At 38.2% G+C, this 18041-nt stretch overlaps 1 protein-coding gene across 1 annotated transcript in view; it reads right to left on the reverse strand.

Moving 5' to 3' along the window:
* Nucleotides 1–2062: 2062 nt before the first annotated feature.
* LOC139755150 (phosphatidylinositol 3,4,5-trisphosphate 3-phosphatase TPTE2-like) overlaps nt 2063–18041 on the reverse strand; it is a 150198-nt gene continuing 134219 nt past the window's right edge. Inside the window, exons 14-16 of the mRNA XM_071673302.1 lie at nt 8644–8739; nt 6428–6501; nt 2063–4438 (exon numbers count right to left, since the gene is read on the reverse strand). Of these exons, the coding sequence (XP_071529403.1) occupies nt 4318–4438; nt 6428–6501; nt 8644–8739 (291 nt within the window). The 3' untranslated portion in view covers nt 2063–4317. The remainder of the gene's footprint in view (nt 4439–6427; nt 6502–8643; nt 8740–18041) is intronic.

Here is an 18041-nt window from a genome sequence, read left to right on the forward strand (position 1 = left end):
ATCCATAAATGCTACATACAAATCCATTCGTTTTTCTAAGTATTTCTCACATACATTCTTCAAAGCAAACACCTGATCCACACATCCTCTACCACTTCTGAAACCACACTGCTCTTCCCCAATCTGATGCTCTGTGCATGCCTTCACCCTCTCAATCAATACCCTCCCATATAATTTACCAGGAATACTCAACAAACTTATACCTCTGTAATTTGAGCACTCACTCTTATCCCCTTTGCCTTTGTACAATGGCACTATGCAAGCATTCCGCCAATCCTCAGGCACCTCACCATGAATCATACATACATTAAATAATCTTACCAACCAGTCAACAATACAGTCACCCCCTTTTTTAATAAATTCCACAGCAATACCATCCAAACCTGCTGCCTTGCCGGCTTTCATCTTCCGTAAAGCTTTTACTACCTCTTCTCTATTTACCAAATCATTTTCCCTAACCCTCTCACTTTGCACACCACCTCGACCAAAACACCCTATATCTGCCACTCTATCATCAAACACATTCAACAAACCTTCAAAATACTCACTCCATCTCCTTCTCACATCACCACTACTTGTTATTACCTCCCCATTAGCCCCCTTCACTGAAGTTCCCATTTGCTCCCTTGTCTTACGCACTTTATTTACCTCCTTCCAAAACATCTTTTTATTCTCCCTGAAATTTAATGATACTCTCTCACCCCAACTCTCATTTGCCCTCTTTTTCACCTCTTGCACCTTTCTCTTGACCTCCTGCCTCTTTCTTTTATACCTCTCCCACTCATTTACATTTTTTCCCTGCAAAAATTGTCCAAATGCCTCTCTTTTCTCTTTCATTAATAATCTTACTTCTTCATCCCACCACTCACTACCTTTTCTAATCAACCCACCTCCCACGCTTCTCATGCCACAAGCATCTTTTGCGCAAGCCATCACTGCTTCCCTAAATACATCCCATTCCTCCCCCACTCCCCTTACCTCCTTTGTTCTCACCTTTTTCCATTCTGTACTCAGTCTCTCCTGGTACTTCCTCACACAAGTCCCCTTCCCAAGCTCACTTACTCTCACCACTCTCTTCACCCCAACATTCTCTCTTCTTTTCTGAAAACCCCCACCAATCTTCACCTTCGCCTCAACAAGATAATGATCAGACATCCCTCCAGTTGCACCTCTCAGCACATTAACATCCAAAAGTCGCTCTTTCGTGCGTCTATCAATTAACACGTAATCCAATAACGCTCTCTGGCCATCTCTCCTACTTACATACGTATACTTATGTATATCTCGCTTTTTAAACTAGGTATTCCCAATCACCAGTCCTTTTTCAGCACATAAATCTACAAGCTCTTCACCATTTCCATTTACAACACTGAACACTCCATGTATACCAATTATTCCCTCAACTGCCACATTACTCTCCTTTGCATTCAAATTACCCATCACTATAACCCGGTCTCGTGCATCAAAACCACTATCACACTCATTCAGCTGCTCCCAAAACACTTGCCTCTCATGATCTTTCTTCTCATGCCCAGGTGCATATGCACCAATAATCACCCATCTCTCTCCATCAACTTTCAGTTTTACCCATATCAATCTAGAATTTACTTTCTTACACTCTATCACATACTCCCACAACTCCTGATTCAGGAGTAGTGTACTCCTTCCCTTGCTCTTGTCCTTTCACTAACCCTGACTTTACTCCCAAGACATTCCCAAACCACTCTTCCCCTTTACCCTTGAGCTTCGTTTCACTCAGAGCCAAAACATCCAGGTTCCTTTCCTCAAACATACTACCTATCTCTCCTTTTTTCTCATCTTGGTTACATCCACACACATTTAGACACCCCAGTCTGAGCCTTCAAGGAGGATGAGCACTCCTCGCGTGACTCCTTCTTCTGTTTCCCCTTTTAGAAAGTTAAAATACAAGGAGGGGAGGATTTCTGGCCCTCCGCTCCCGTCCCCTTTAGTCGCCTTCTACGACACGTGAGGAATGCGTGGGAAGTATTCTTTCTCCCCTATCCCCAGGGGTCACATATTCAAAAGCTTCAAATAGTGTTAAAAAATATTTCTATCTTTATAATAATTTATTTCAAAATTCTTAATAAATTACAGCCAACCATGGATCATGCTATTTCACAATTTAGTTTAAATTCTATATAAGCTATGTGAATTTATGGGAATACCAGCCATACATCTTTAACTTCAATATTAACAAAGCATTTTCTTCTATTTTATTCTCCAATTCTGATTCACAGCCAGACAAAAATATGAATGTTCCTTTGTAAAGAGTTTTCATATCCCAATTTCCTCAAAAGCTTAACAGAAAACAGAACCATTTTGAAATACATATGTACAAAATCTAGTCAGCAATTTGTTATTTTACAATCACATAATTATGATAACAAAGATATCTGTGTCTCCTTAAACAAATGATTCCTTTCCTTTTTTTTGGAAAAACTAGTCTTAAGCATCATTCTAGGGATTGTTGCAAATTGAACCTTTCAAACAACCCATGCTTCTCCGAATACTGTCATTAGTCTCCTATTTTTCCATTCTAGCTCACCTTGATCCCAATTTTTGTAATCAATAGCACATCATATTTCTTTTCATTTAAACCATATGGCAGAATTTTAAGGCAAACATTTGGAAAAACAACTGGACCACTATCAAGAGAATGGGTAAAAATATCTGGCATTTCTAGTATTAACTAGATTTTGAAGGGAAACCCTACTTTAGCGATAACAGTTTCACTACTTTGAGAATGAGGGAATACTTTTCACACAGACTAGAAACAACCTATCACTGGAGGTCTATTACTGGAGTAACATCACCAAACTTTTCTTAATGCAAGCTATTTGAAGTTACTGATACCAGTCAGGATCAAATGTGATAAGTTTGGATACTTTTGTCTCTGCTGAGATCATACTGATGGAAAAATGATGGTTTTAATGGACTGAATTAAAAGGAACTTCACTTACAGCATTTCTTATTAATGGTGAAAATGAAAACCATAATATATTTCAGTTTCCTAATGTTCCTAAATGTAAAGTATTCAGTGACAAATAATTTCCAATTACATAGTTCTCATTCATGTATTCAACTATATGCTCTTGATATATCCTTTGCATACCTTAGTGTATCATGATTTAGAACACCATCATTTTCCCTCGATACATGATTGCAATCAGGCTCTCGTGAGAATCAGAATATGTTAAAAACTCTGAACTGTACAGCTGGCTACATAAACAATATAACCTGAGAACAATTATTATCTAGTTTTGTTGCCTGCAGTACTTACATCACCTATATTTATACAGCCTTTCAAAAAGTAGTTTACATATATAAAAGAAGGTTTATTGCATTTATGGAATGCATTTTGGTATGAAGATCTTATAGTATGGTATTAACAACATTACAGTGACCTCAAAATCTTTTCAACTTTGGGATGACATTTTAATATTAGATATACATTATCCACTCCATAATATACAAATTACATATACACACTATATTCAGTGCAGCATAAAGTATAAAGCTGGAAAACTGGTAATAGTTCTACCAGTAAAACAACACTTATATCGGAGAAAGATAGTTTACAGACTTTCTGCGAGATGCTTTGGTCAAGAGAAAAGTGAAGTGGACAGAATTTCTGCAAGACACTCAAGTATAAATGTGCATGTGAATATAATCAAACCTAAATTCTTTACCATCATATAACCTCAGCTAATGAGAATGTATTTACTTAAATTTTGTAGACTATTAATTCACATTTCCAAAACAACATTAATGAGTGCAGTGAGGAAAGATAACATATTTACAATGAAAATTCTCTCTTATTATGCTTCAGATCTCATAACAGCAGAACACTAACAAACCCCAAATTTTATTATCCAAATTTCCAAATATCCTTACAACTTTTCCATTTAAACTTCATCATTCTTTTTGTGTAATTCTGCTTAGATATATTTTTCTATTCTAAAGTATATGACTGAAATAAACAACTGCTGGTTAGTTAAACTATGTGCAGCAAAACACAGCAGAATCACACCAGCAAACTTGCCAGACTTTATATCTCTATACACATATCTTTCTTCGGATCATACATTAAATTCCTTTCTAAATCCTTTATATTATAAATAAGAAAAAGATATTTTAGCATCCCACAGGCTGTGGATTTGATTAACTTCAACAAAAGCTGTTGTAAGAAGTTGCATGTGTACTCGAATGTAGCTCATCATGGTCACTCTTCCTTGTTATTCATTACATAAGATTTAAAACCACAGCTCATTTCTTGCATTCCAGGTAACCTTTTTCTTAGTAGGCTTTTGTCAAGGTATCATACTCAAGCTCAACTGTAACACCAAAGTCCTCTTGGAATACATGCCAGGTTTTACTCTTGTGAGGGTTGTCTAACTCTAGACGGTTTAACTCAAGCCTGAAAATATGATGACCATTTACATATCTTGATTACAGATGTTATATCTGCATTACAATCTTAAATCACATCCACTCAAAATACATATATTCAAAGCACAATTACCTTAAATGGACAATATTGTAAACAAAACAAAAAAGTCAATTATATACTTCCATAGGAATTGCAATGGATAATTTGCTAAATGATATGACTTGAATGCAGATGGTATGAGGAAATTTAAACGTTGTTTGACATTACAGTTTATATAATGGGTTTCCACAGGTAAAGAATAACATCCCAAATCAGTTCAACAAAAAAGTAAAATGTTACCGGAAAAGTATTCTTTGAGGAAATATATCATCAGCACCTAATCAAACAACAATGATACTTTCATCTTAGTCTCTGAACACCAATTTTCAACCACTTAGATGGCATATTCATGAGTTGATCATGATGACTAAAGTTATGCATGAACATAATGAAAGTGTGTGAACTCATTTTATGAACAATATCCAGGAAGCTTTTTTGAAAGCCCAGAACATTTGTGACAGACTATCTTGGTTAGGAGAAACAAATGATCAATCTACCTATCTATATTTATTTATCTATTTTGCTTTGTCGCTGTCTCCCGCGTTAGCGAGGCAGCGCAAGGAAACAGACGAAAGAATGGCCCAACCCACCTACATACACATGTATATACATACACGTCCACACACGCAAATATACATACCTATATATCTCAGTGTACACATATATATACATACACAGACATATACATATATACACATGTACATAATTCATACTTTCTGCCTTTATTTTTTCCCATCGCCACCTCACCACACATGGAATAACAGCCCCCTCCCCCCTCATGTGTGCGAGGTAGTGCTAGGAAAAGATAAAGGCCCCATTCGTTCACACTCAGTCTCTAGCTGTCATGTAATAATGCACCGAAACCACAGCTCCCTTTCCACATCCAGGCCCCACAGAACTTTCCATGGTTTACCCCAGACGCTTCACATGCCCTGGTTCAATCCACTGACAGCAAGTCGACCCCGGTATACCACATCGTTCCAATTCACTCTATTCCTTGCACGCCTTTCACCCTCCTGCATGTTCAGGTCCCGATCACTCAAAATCTTTTTCACTCCATCTTTCCACCTAAAATTTGGTCTCCCACTTCTCCTCATTCCCTCCACCTCTGACACATATATCCTCTTGGTCAATCTTTCCTCACTCATTCTCTCCATGTGACCAAACCATTTCAAAACACCCTCTTCTGCTCTCTCAACCACACTCTTTTTATTTCCACACATCTCTCTTACCCTTACATTAATTACTCGATCAAACCACCTCACACAACATATTGTCCTCAAACATCTCATTTCCAGCACATCCACCCTCCTACGCACAACTCTATCCACAGCCCACGCCTCGCAGCCATCCAACATTGTTGGAACCACTATTCCTTCAAACATACCCATTTTTGCTTTCTGAGATAATGTTCTCGACTTCCAAACATTCTTCAAGGCTCCCAGAATTTTCTTCCCCTCCCCCACCCTATGATTCACTTCCGCTTCCATGGTTCCATCCGCTGCCAGATCCACTCCCAGATATCTAAAACTCTTCACTTCCTCCAGTTTTTTCCATTCAAACTTACCTCCCAATTGACTTGACCCTCAACCCTACTGTACCTAATAACTTTGCTCTTATTCACATTTACTCTCAGTTTTCTTCTTTCACACACTTTACCAAACTCAGTCACCAGCTTCTGCAGTTTCTCACATGAATCAGCCACCAGCTCTGTATCATCAGCGAACAACAACTGACTCACTTCCCAAGCTCTTTCATCCACAACACACTGCATACTTGCCCCTCTTTCCAAAACTCTTGCATTCATATAATTCTTACCCTAGGTCATGAGGGTTAGCAAATAATAAAAGCAACCATTACTCTTACATACCAATTACAAATTAGCTGAATATGAAATAATGCCCTGATAGTACTCACCTGCAATTGTTGATAAAACCAGTGTGGAACCAGAAGAAGAAAGGACTCTTCTCATACCCTCGTGGAATCTTCCTCTGCCACGTAAATCATTCAAATTAGAATAACAAAAATGAAAGTCTTTTAACTGCAATAAGTTTTATAAGATGACAAGGTTTGGGATGTATGGGGAAATATAATAAGGTCAGTAACACAAGGCAAAGATGTGTCAATAAAAGTTCCTTCAGTAAAATTGTGTGTATAAGAAATCCATAGATTCAAACAAGAAAATAAAAATGCTCTGGCAATTTAATTAGTAAGTTACCTACATTTCCTCAAGTTCCTTAACAACAGGGATATCCACATAGAAAAGATACATATATTCATTCATATATTCATTATACTTTGTCGCTGTCTCCCGCGTTAGCAAGGTAGCGCAAGGAAACAGATGAAAGAATGGCCCAACCCACCCATATTCAAATGTATATACATACACATCCACACACGCACATATACATACCTATATATTTCATATTATTATTATCATTATGCTTTGTCGCTGTCTCCCGCGTTTGCGAGGTAGCGCAAGGAAACAGACGAAAGAGATGGCCCTACCCACCCCCATACACATGTATCTACATACACGTCCACACATGCAAATATACATACCTATACATCTCAATGTACACATATATATACACTCAGACACATACATATATACCCATGCACACAATTCACACTGTCTGCCTTTATTCATTCCCATCGCCACCTCGCCACACATGGAATACCATCCACCTCCCCCCCTCATGTGTGCGAGGTAGCGCTAGGAAAAGACAACAAAGGCCCCATTCGTTCACACTCAGTCTCATGCAATGATGCCCGAAACCACAGCTCCCTTTCCACATCCAGGCCCCACACAACTTTCCATGGTTTACCCCAGACGCTTCACATGCCCTGGTTCAATCCATTGACAACACGTCGACTCCAGTATACCACATCGTTCCAATTCACTCTATTCCTTGTACGCCTTTCACCCTCCTGCATGATCAGGCCCCAAACACTCAAAATCTTTTTCACTTCATCCTTCCACCTCCAATCTGATCTCCCACTTCTCCTCATTCCCTCCACCTCTGACACACATATCCTCTTTGTCAATCTTTCCTCACTCATTCTCTCCATGTGACCAAACCATTTCAAAACACCCTCTTCTGCTCTCTCAACCACACTCTTTTAATGATAGAGAGGAGAGCACTAAACTCAGATTTTGAGAAAACAAGAGCCAAAGTTTCAAGAAAGTAATAGTACATAACATTGACAAAACCTGTTAGATTTTACGTTTAATTCTGAAGTTATTTTGTAGCAAGTGATGTGATGATTAAGATAGGATGATGTGTTCCAAATAGTATGCTAATATTCTAAATATGCTTAGAATAATACTAACTGACAAATTTTCCCCTTCAATTTCATATTTCTTACTGCTCTAAACTCCTATTTCTCTTCTAAGAGTAGCCTTATGTGCTTGGTTGCATTTCACTACCAGATGAACTAATTTTGCACATTACTCCTTCATAATCATTAGCAAAAATAACAAGCACAAGCATAGCACACATAAATGTATGCAACTGCCCTGTGTTCATTCCACAAAGACACACACACACAACATCACACTTTATGGAGTTTGGTCCTGCCCAATAAATGTATCCAGTTTTTTAGCACTGCAGGAGCCCAACAGAAAGGACTCATGGGGCAAGAGGATACGGTAAGTTATATTTGTAGCTGTCTTCCTGTATGTGGCAATGAAATGAGTGAAAAATCACCTTCAGCTAGCTTGTAACATTGTCATTGGATGAAAAGGAGTACAAACTCCTCATTCCAAAGAAGTCTATCACTTCCACACAACTGGATGTAGCACAGAAATGAAGCTATAGGAGACTGATAAAAGGGGCCATTGTGTTATATGATTAATATATACATTTACAGATAATCAAATTGAAAATATTTCTATAACTTTTGCAAAGTTGAATCTGTAATCCTTATTATATGCTTGTGGTACATATTTCAAAAGAATCATCAATGTTAGCATAAAATTACCTCTTTATGAGACAGCTACATACTTACATACAATGGAAATAAACCATGAGCTATAAAAAAAAATCATATCAAAGAATTTCCAGAAAACTACCTTTGGTAATGAAAACATTAACCAACTACACTGTATGTGAAAGACTTAGCCTACTTACATTATCAGTGAAGAACATAATCCTGGTATCACCACGGACTACGGGGGAATTGAGCAACTCAATGTGTACTAAACCAGTGACCTTCTCCACTATCACCTGGAAGTATGGCAGTTACTGAATTAACATAATACAAAAAAAAAAATCTGCTATACAGAACTAACACATTACTACATAGTCTTGAAACTTACATGTCTATGAGCTCTGCCACTTACTCTATCACAATGACTGGTGCTGTGGTGAAGAATGGATGTCTTAGACTTTATTGACAGGTGTTAAAATCAAATGTCCTAAGGAAATTATGTAATAAACGTATCTTGGGTCCAACATTCTCCCTAGAATTATAAAACCATTACTTTACCGAAATCTTTGACGTCAGTGTTGGAGAGTAACATTACTTGTGTGATTCGTTCAATAAAGTGCAAAGCATGCTCTATATTTTCTTATATCAACATTTATTGATGATGATATCTGTATGCACTTAATAAAATATAAAATATGGTAAACATGGAGCAAAATCATCCAGTGATATTTCATGGAACCATCAAAGTTTCAAAAATACAGTAATAAACAAGATGAGCTGACAGGAAAATAGAAAATATTTGTTTTCTTTGTTCAAACCACAGTTTCACACTAAATCGTTGAATAATCATGAATATTTTTCATATAAAATCCCAATTGCAAAAAGGCAGGTGAACTGGTGTATGGAAGAGGATACAAAATGAGCAAAAGAGAAGGGAAACTTTTTCTAAGACCTTACAAATGCTTTCTCTCTTTCCTAGCTCACTATCATAACTACTTTCCTCTTGTATTCTTTCAAAACAGAGGTAGGGTTATGCACAGCAAGGGTGCAAATTCTGAGGAGTTAATCATACTCCTAAATGAGCAATAATCTATTCACAAGTACTGACAACTGATCCAAATATCATACTTGCACAATAACTAGCACCAATCTGCTGGGAGTCATACGGTGTTCTGCATTTGTGTGAGTGTGTGTGTGTGTGTGTGTGTGTGTGTGTGTGTGTGTGTGTGTGTGTGTGTGTGTGTGTGTGCACAAGAGAAAGGAAGTGGAGGCACCCAGTGTTAGCTCGGTTAAAAAGAAAATTTCCTAACATCTCAAAACAGATTTTCTTCCAAACAGTATCATTCAATGAGCAGTGTTGAGAAAACACCATTCTGTATGGGGATAATCACCATAATTACTCTACACCCTAATGAACAGCTCCTCCTGCCATACAAACAGGTATACATTGCTCACAACCACAAGAGTCACCATCTACCCCGTTGCTCACAACCACAACTGTCACCATCTACTACCCCTAAGAGAAATCAGCCTGCTGCCCTAAACAGGTCAGGAATTGCAAAAATATGCCAGAACTCTCCTAGCTTGGCAATGTATGGCACAATGCTGTTGGTGATTTTTGCCTCCTATTTCCTTTGTGAATATCATACATGTTCCATGATGTTGAGTTCCTCTTCCTACTCACTGTTCCTTAAAATGTGTGCTGCTTAAATTAAACGCAGCCTGCCTGACTGGCTTTGCTTATAACAGGAAGGCAACTTGTCTGCTATTCTCCCCTTTCATAACTCTTATATTCCCTATGTTCTATTCACAGATTCAAAAGACATAAAATGCACTTCAGTGTACCGTCGTACAAGCATTACTTTGGTCCTATGAGAATTTGTTAAAAACAAAAATCAGAAAAATCTTCAAACTTTACAGGATAATTAACTAATAACTAATTATCAACAGAGGTTTTGAAATAAAATTTCAAATCTAACAAATCTAGTATTCTTTGGTCATATATATAAAGGCTTGGGATCCAATACATTCTCAGATATACATACACAGACTCTTGAAAAGGAAACCTTTGACAAAGTTCTGCACAAAAGACTGCTCTGCAAATTAAAAGCTTACAGCATAAGAAATTAAATCCATACAAGGATAACAGACTGGCTCTCAAACAAAACACAATACATGGTATCAGATGAAGAAACAACTAAAAGGCTTCATTTGACAAATGAGATACTACCAAAGAAACTCGGTCGTAGGACCCATACTTTTCATCCTTTGTATCAAAGATCTGGAATTAGGATTCACCTGTAAAATATCAAAATTCACCAATGACAATGCAGATAGCAAGCATAAATTTAAGAGCAAGCATAAATCTATTTCCACACATCTCTCTTACCCTTACATTACTTACTCGATCAAACCACCTCACACCACACATTGTCCTCAAACATCTCATTTCCAGCACATCCACCCTCCTGCGCACAACTCTATCCATAGCCCACGCATCGCAACCGTACAACATTGTTGGAACCACTATTCCTTCAAACATACCCATTTTTGCTTTCCGAGATAATGTTCTCGACTTCCACACATTCTTCAAGGCTCCCAGGATTTTCGCCCCCTCCCCCACCCTATGATTCACTTCCGCTTCCATGGTTCCATCCGCTGCCAAATCCACTCCCAGATAGTGAGAGTAAGTGAGCTTGAGAAGAGACTTGTGTGAGGAAGTACCAGGAGAGACTGAGTACAGAATGGAAAAAGGTGAGAACAATGGAAGTAAGGGGAGTGGGGGAGGAATGGGATGTATTTAGGGAATCAGTGATGGATTGCGCAAAAGATGCTTGTGGCATGAGAAGCATGGGAGGTGGGTTGATTAGAAAGGGTAGTGAGTGGTGGGATGAAGAAGTAAGATTATTAGTGAAAGAGAAGAGAGAGTCATTTGGACGATTTTTGCAGGAAAAAAATGCAATTGAGTGGGAGATGTATAAAAGAAAGAGACAGGAGGTCAAGAGAAAGGTGCAAGAGGTGAAAAAGAGGGCAAATGAGAGTTGGGGTGAGAGAGTATCATTAAATTTTAGGGAGAATAAAAAGATGTTCTGGAAGGAGGTAAATAAAGTGCGTAAGACAAGGGAGCAAATGGGAACTTCAGTGAAGGGCGCAAAAGGGGAGGTGATAACAAGTAGTGGTGATGTGAGAAGGAGATGGAGTGAGTATTTTGAAGGTTTGTTGAATGTGTTTGATGATAGAGTGGCAGATATAGGGTGTTTTGGTCGAGGTGGTGTGCAAAGTGAGAGGGTTGGGGAAAATGATTTGGTAAACAGAGAAGAGGTAGTAAAAGCTTTGCGGAAGATGAAAGCCGGCAAGGCAGCAGGTTTGGATGGTATTGCAGTGGAATTTATTAAAAAAGGGGGTGACTGTATTGTTGACTGGGTGGTAAGGTTATTTAATGTATGTATGACTCATGGTGAGGTGCCTGAGGATTGGCAGAATGCGTGCATAGTGCCATTGTACAAAGGCAAAGGGGATAAGAGTGAGTGCTCAAATTACAGAGGTATAAGTTTGTTGAGTATTCCTGGTAAATTATATGGGAGGGTATTGATTGAGAGGGTGAAGGCATGTACAGAGCATCAGATTGGGGAAGAGCAGTGTGGTTTCAGAAGTGGTAGAGGATGTGTGGATCAGGTGTTTGCTTTGAAGAATGTATGTGAGAAATACTTAGAAAAGCAAATGGATTTGTATGTAGCATTTATGGATCTGGAGAAGGCATATGATAGAGTTGATAGAGGTGCTCTGTGGAAGGTATTAAGAATATATGGTCTGGGTGGCAAGTTGTTAGAAGCAGTGAAAAGTTTTTATTGAGGATGTAAGGCACGTGTACGTGTAGGAAGAGAGGAAAGTGATTGGTTCTCAGTGAATGTAGGTTTGCGGCAGGGGTGTGTGATGTCTCCATGGCTGTTTAATTTGTTTATGGATGGGGTTGTTAGGGAGGTAAATGCAAGAGTTTTGGAAAGAGGGGCAAGAATGAAGTCTGTTGTGGATGAGAAAGCTTGGGAAGTGAGTCAGTTGTTGTTCGCTGATGATACAGCGCTGGTGGCTGATTCATGTGAGAAACTGCAGAAGCTGGTAACTGAGTTTGGTAAAGTGTGTGAAAGAAGAAAGTTAAGAGTAAATGTGAAGAAGAGCAAGGTTATTAGGTACAGTAGGGTTGAGCTCAGGTCAAGTCAATTGGGAGGTAAGTTTGAATGGAGAAAAAACTGGAGGAAGGCTAGAAATATAAAGTACAAAATGAAGGACACAATACTAACAGATGAAAATGCCTTGGTCAGACCTTCTTTGGCATTTGGTACTTCTGCATTTCAATCCAGATTACCAAACTTGATCAATGGCAAGAAACAAGAAAAAATTAAAAGAGCAACAACACTACTAAAGACCAAAGTAAATGAGATCATCAGTGCAATTCAGACCTTTTGAAATTAAGAAAAATTATATAATAATCAGTCATCATTAACTTACATGTATTTCATATTATATTATTCACATTAATACAGCATACATTTGTGTGTACTCATTAATGTAAATATGCTCCACTCCCCACAATGGTCTTAACTGTGTCCTGTGTTATCTCATCTAACCTACTCTAAGGTAATACCATCACTCAGAAGTAACCATTAAGAAGAAAGACTTGGAGGCCAGAATTTATACTCTCCAGGAGGTACAGACTTTGTGGAGATATAACAGAATTTTTTTTTTTTTTTTTTTTTTTTTTTTTGCTTTGTCGCTGTCTCCCGCGTTTGCGAGGTAGCGCAAGGAAACAGACGAAAGAAATGGCCCAACCCACCCCCATACACATGTATATACATACGTCCACACACGCAAAATATACATACCTACACAGCTTTCCATGGTTTACCCCAGATGCTTCACATGCCCCGCTTTAATCCACTGACAGCACGTCAACCCCGGTATACCACATCACTCCAATTCACTCTATTCCTTGCCCTCCTTTCACCCTCCTGCATGTTCGGGCCCCGATCACACAAAATCTTTTTCACTCCATCTTTCCACCTCCAATTTGGTCTCCCTCTTCTCCTCGTTCCCTCCACCTCCGACACATATATCCTCTTGGTCAATCTTTCCTCACTCATTCTCTCCATGTGCCCAAACCATTTCAAAACACCCTCTTCTGCTCTCTCAACCACGCTCTTTTTATTTCCACACATCTCTCTTACCCTTACGTTACTTACTCGATCAAACCACCTCACACCACACATTGTCCTCAAACATCTCATTTCCAGCACATCCATCCTCCTGCGCACAACTCTATCCATAGCCCACGCCTCGCAACCATACAACATTGTTGGAACCACTATTCCTTCAAACATACCCATTTTTGCTTTCTGAGATAATGTTCTCGACTTCCACACATTCTTCAAGGCTCCCAGAATTTTCGCCCCCTCCCCCACCCTATGATCCACTTCCGCTTCCATGGTTCCATCCGCTGCCAGATCCACTCCCAGATATCTAAAACACTTCACTTCCTCCAGTTTTTCTACATTCAAACTCACCTCCCAATTGACTTGACCCTCAACCCTACTGTACCTAATAACCTTGCTCTTATTCACATTTACTCTTAACTTTCTTCTTTCACACACCTTACCATTTGATATTATAAAATGCAAACATTTATTCATACTGGACAGAGATTCAATGACCTGAAATAATGATATGATTTTAAATGATGAGATGTAACAGCCAGATGAGCACAGGCTTTTCATCTACAAAGTTACAGAATACTGGAGTAAAGTACCACCAGATGTAATATCTTATAAGACTATAAATACCTTCAAATCAAAGCAAGATAAATAATTCAATGCTATTTGTTATACATAAACAGTCATATCTCAAGAAAGAAAAATTTCTGAAGTTATTCCATGAAAACTAGCTTTTTTCTGTTTCAGAGTTCAGTGCCATACAAGCCCAGTGCAGTTACAGCTGGGAAATTCTCCCATTCACATTTTACAATAAAATTATCAACATTAGCATACTTTCTCCTTATCATATAGTGTTTCTTTGCAACTTTTTCTCATGCTGATTGTTGGGTTACAGACTGCCATTCTTTACGATCATATCTGCCACAAAATCAGATTACAATTACAGATAACCTCATTGAGGGCATCAGGTATCATGATATTTGTCTTCCCTATGTGCTCCCATGACTGTATACCCAGCAACCCCAGCACAAGATCCTCCAACACAATTAACTCCCTGCTCTAAAAAATTAGCCCTTCTTTTTATGTGGCATTTAAAATCATTCTACATGATTATCCGACATATGTAGATGTGCTCAAAAAAATTAGCCCTTCTTTTTATGTAGTATTCAAAATTATTCTACATGATTATCCGACATATGTAGATGTGACAAATGAGTGTTTTTGTCACATGAACCACATGCATTTTCATTTGCTTAGACTGCATAATAAGGTGGGAGAGCAAATGGTGTCTTTCCAACACAGTTAGCTCTGGGTAAGTGAGCCTCATTTCTGTGTGCTGGTTAAAGCAGAAGGTGATATCAGATATCTATGCATGCCTCTAGTAAGTAAAGGAAGAATGAGATCTTTCAAAAGCAGGAAGAAAAACTGGACCCACATCTGTTTTGAGGTTTATCTGTACCAAGCTACCTGGAACTGTTGCAAGGATACTCCTTGTATAATGGTTCCCATCTTGACCAATTTCCTTGCCTAGTGGTTACCCTCTGGACAATTCTACTGCCTGGCAGCTCAAAATTTGGACCACTCCTTTACCTCAAATTGTTCACTTTCCTAGTGGTTCCACTACAAACCATTCCTTGCATGCTCTAGAGGGGTTCCCAACCAAGGGGTCGTGACCCCCCTAAGAGGTCCCGAAGGGTTGCTAGGGGGTCACAAAGCCTTGAGAACATGGATATTTTTTCATATACACATTACAGTCTTGAGAAAAATTGAGAAACTAGGGCACTTAGGCCCTTGGCTAGGGTGAAGGACAATATTGTAATCGTGTGCGTGTCGTAGAAGGCGACTAAAAGGGGAGGGAGCGGGGGGGGCTGGAAATCCTCCCCTCTCGTTTTTTTTTTTTTTTTTAATTTTCCAAAAGAAGGAACAGAGAATTGGGCCAGGTGAGGGTATTCCCTCAAAGGCCCAGTCCTCTATTCTTAACACTACCTCGCTAATGCGGGAAATGGCGAACAGTTTGAAAAAAAAAAAATAAATAAATAAATAAATAATAGTCATTATAATAATTTTGTATAAAATTGAATGTTTTCTAATTCTACAACACTTGTCCAAATGAAAACAAAGAGCAGAAACAGAATGCATACGGAGGATGACTTGACACTGAGTCTCACAAACACCCAGCCACGCATAGCATGACTCTCTTCTCAGATGCAATCCCAACCATCCCACTAGCTAGGTTGGATAGCTGATGAAACGATGAGTATCAGCAAGTAAAAATATGATCTTGGTTTAATGAATTTTAATAAATGTACCTAACAACATTATATGATGTATCATAGAAGCAGTAAAATCTTTATCATTCACTGTTTTGTCATGTTTTCACTTCTCCCCACAAATGGGATTGTACAATGATTGTGAAAATGAACAGGCTAATATGGTGGGAAGGGGTGGTGAGTGTTGCAGTATTCCTACTCCAAATAGTTTTCTTGCCTGGCATATATCATCTCAAGACTGATTTCTTGCCTTGTTATTGCTCCTTTGAATTACTCTCTGTTTGCCAAAAACATTTCTCCTTTTAGACTATTCAATCCTTTGATCAATAAATGAGCTTTCAAACACAGGGAAGACGTATGTTTTACAGGGGTTCACTATACTATAATTCATCATCTTAGATATTTTCAAGTTTCATTCAAACAAACTCATTTTTTGTCTTTTTGTTCACATTCCCCACTCTTCTATACTGTTTTCGGTTATATTCCTAGCTATATCCAGTTCTCTATCAGTCTATGGATCCTGATGGAATCACATGAACAGCAGTTGCCATCCCAAAAGTGTACAATTGAAAACTGCTAAAGGGTCCCACAAACTGATGACCTGCATGACCACTATACAAAGTCTAAACGCAAGAGGAAAGCCTTAGCATGCATTCCTCAGTAATATAGCCAAAATGTTACTGAGGGGTCACCACCATGCACAGCTCAGTGTATAACATACAGTACTTACAAATTCTGATGATTTACGTAGTTTTACAATTATTCTAACCTTTTCAGTCCCTAAATAAGAAATATCATTCATATGTATAACTAACTTTCAGTGATTTGCAACTCTGCAGCAATCAATCAAATGTCTATGTCAGTTTCACTACCTTCCTTTTCACACTGACCTGAACTTATAATAATGAAATTTTCACTACCTAAAAAGCATGTTAATTTGCTTTTTCCAGCAAAACCCTCTAGTCTGTTACTATCAGTTGCTTTACAGTATATCATAACTCTATTTCTCACTATAAACTGTCACCAGCCCCATAATGAACTTACTTCTGTACAACAGATGAATTAGAATTTATAAGAATTTGACTAATATTGTATTAGTGATCTAATTCAATATCAAAATAACTCAAAAAGTGTTAAGTTCTCTAGAATACAATGTGTTCTTACATACCACTCATTTTGAGCTTTTCATCATTATCTTTTTGAGTTCATAATTCATCCCCTCCACCTTCTGGCTGGATCGTGGATATGTGCATGGCTTTACTAAACTGTTTCTGCACACTTCAATTCAAACAAGTGGACATCCAAAGTCTCCTATTATCTTTCCATCTCACCTACTTCTATACATCAGGTAAACCAATCAAGAGATACTGGTACCCCACCACAATTGGTGTATAAGCTTTAGGGCAAATCTTACAATTTTTTCTATTTTCTTGTAACAAAAAAAAATTGGAGCATAAAATGAGTGTATATTGATATGTAAGTGAATGAACATCAACTATAAAATCAAGTGTTAGTAATGTGTATAACAAATGTAAACATCCAACCATCTGTTGGGAGACTCTTAACTTCACAATCAGTAGTTGTTGCTAACAGAATAAAATATCACGAAAAAGGTCATGTGTGTTATTTGCCAGTTCATCATCTTCACTTATGCTCCAATTAACATGGGGTAGATAAAGCACATAAAGTCCCATTCAAACAACTTTGCTTCAGTTTGCAAGTGACAAAATCATCTACATGACTACGACTTTTCTCAGTGTTTCTCTTTGCACATTATGCCGATTCATTAGATAAAACTTATTTCTCTATCCACACTTCCATCCTTAAACATAACATGCTTCCACTGCACACAATCAACATTCTCCTGCCATCCTTATCAGATATATCCCATACTTTCAACATTCACCCAGTGCTTCTGTTCTTCAGTTCAATTGTCTACCTCTTCTCCTTACAACTTCAACCATACTGTACTGTCAAAGATTTCCACAACTAATCTAAAATTTGTCACATATCCTACATGACCATACCATCTCAACAGGCTTTCCTCCATGTTCCATTCTAATGCTGCCACATCATCAGCACAGCACAGAAGCCTATCCTTGGGTAAGAGGAGGATTTAGCCTT

Source organism: Panulirus ornatus, chromosome 18 (assembly GCF_036320965.1).
Source record: "Panulirus ornatus isolate Po-2019 chromosome 18, ASM3632096v1, whole genome shotgun sequence".
NCBI classification, from domain to species: Eukaryota; Metazoa; Arthropoda; class Malacostraca; order Decapoda; family Palinuridae; genus Panulirus; species Panulirus ornatus.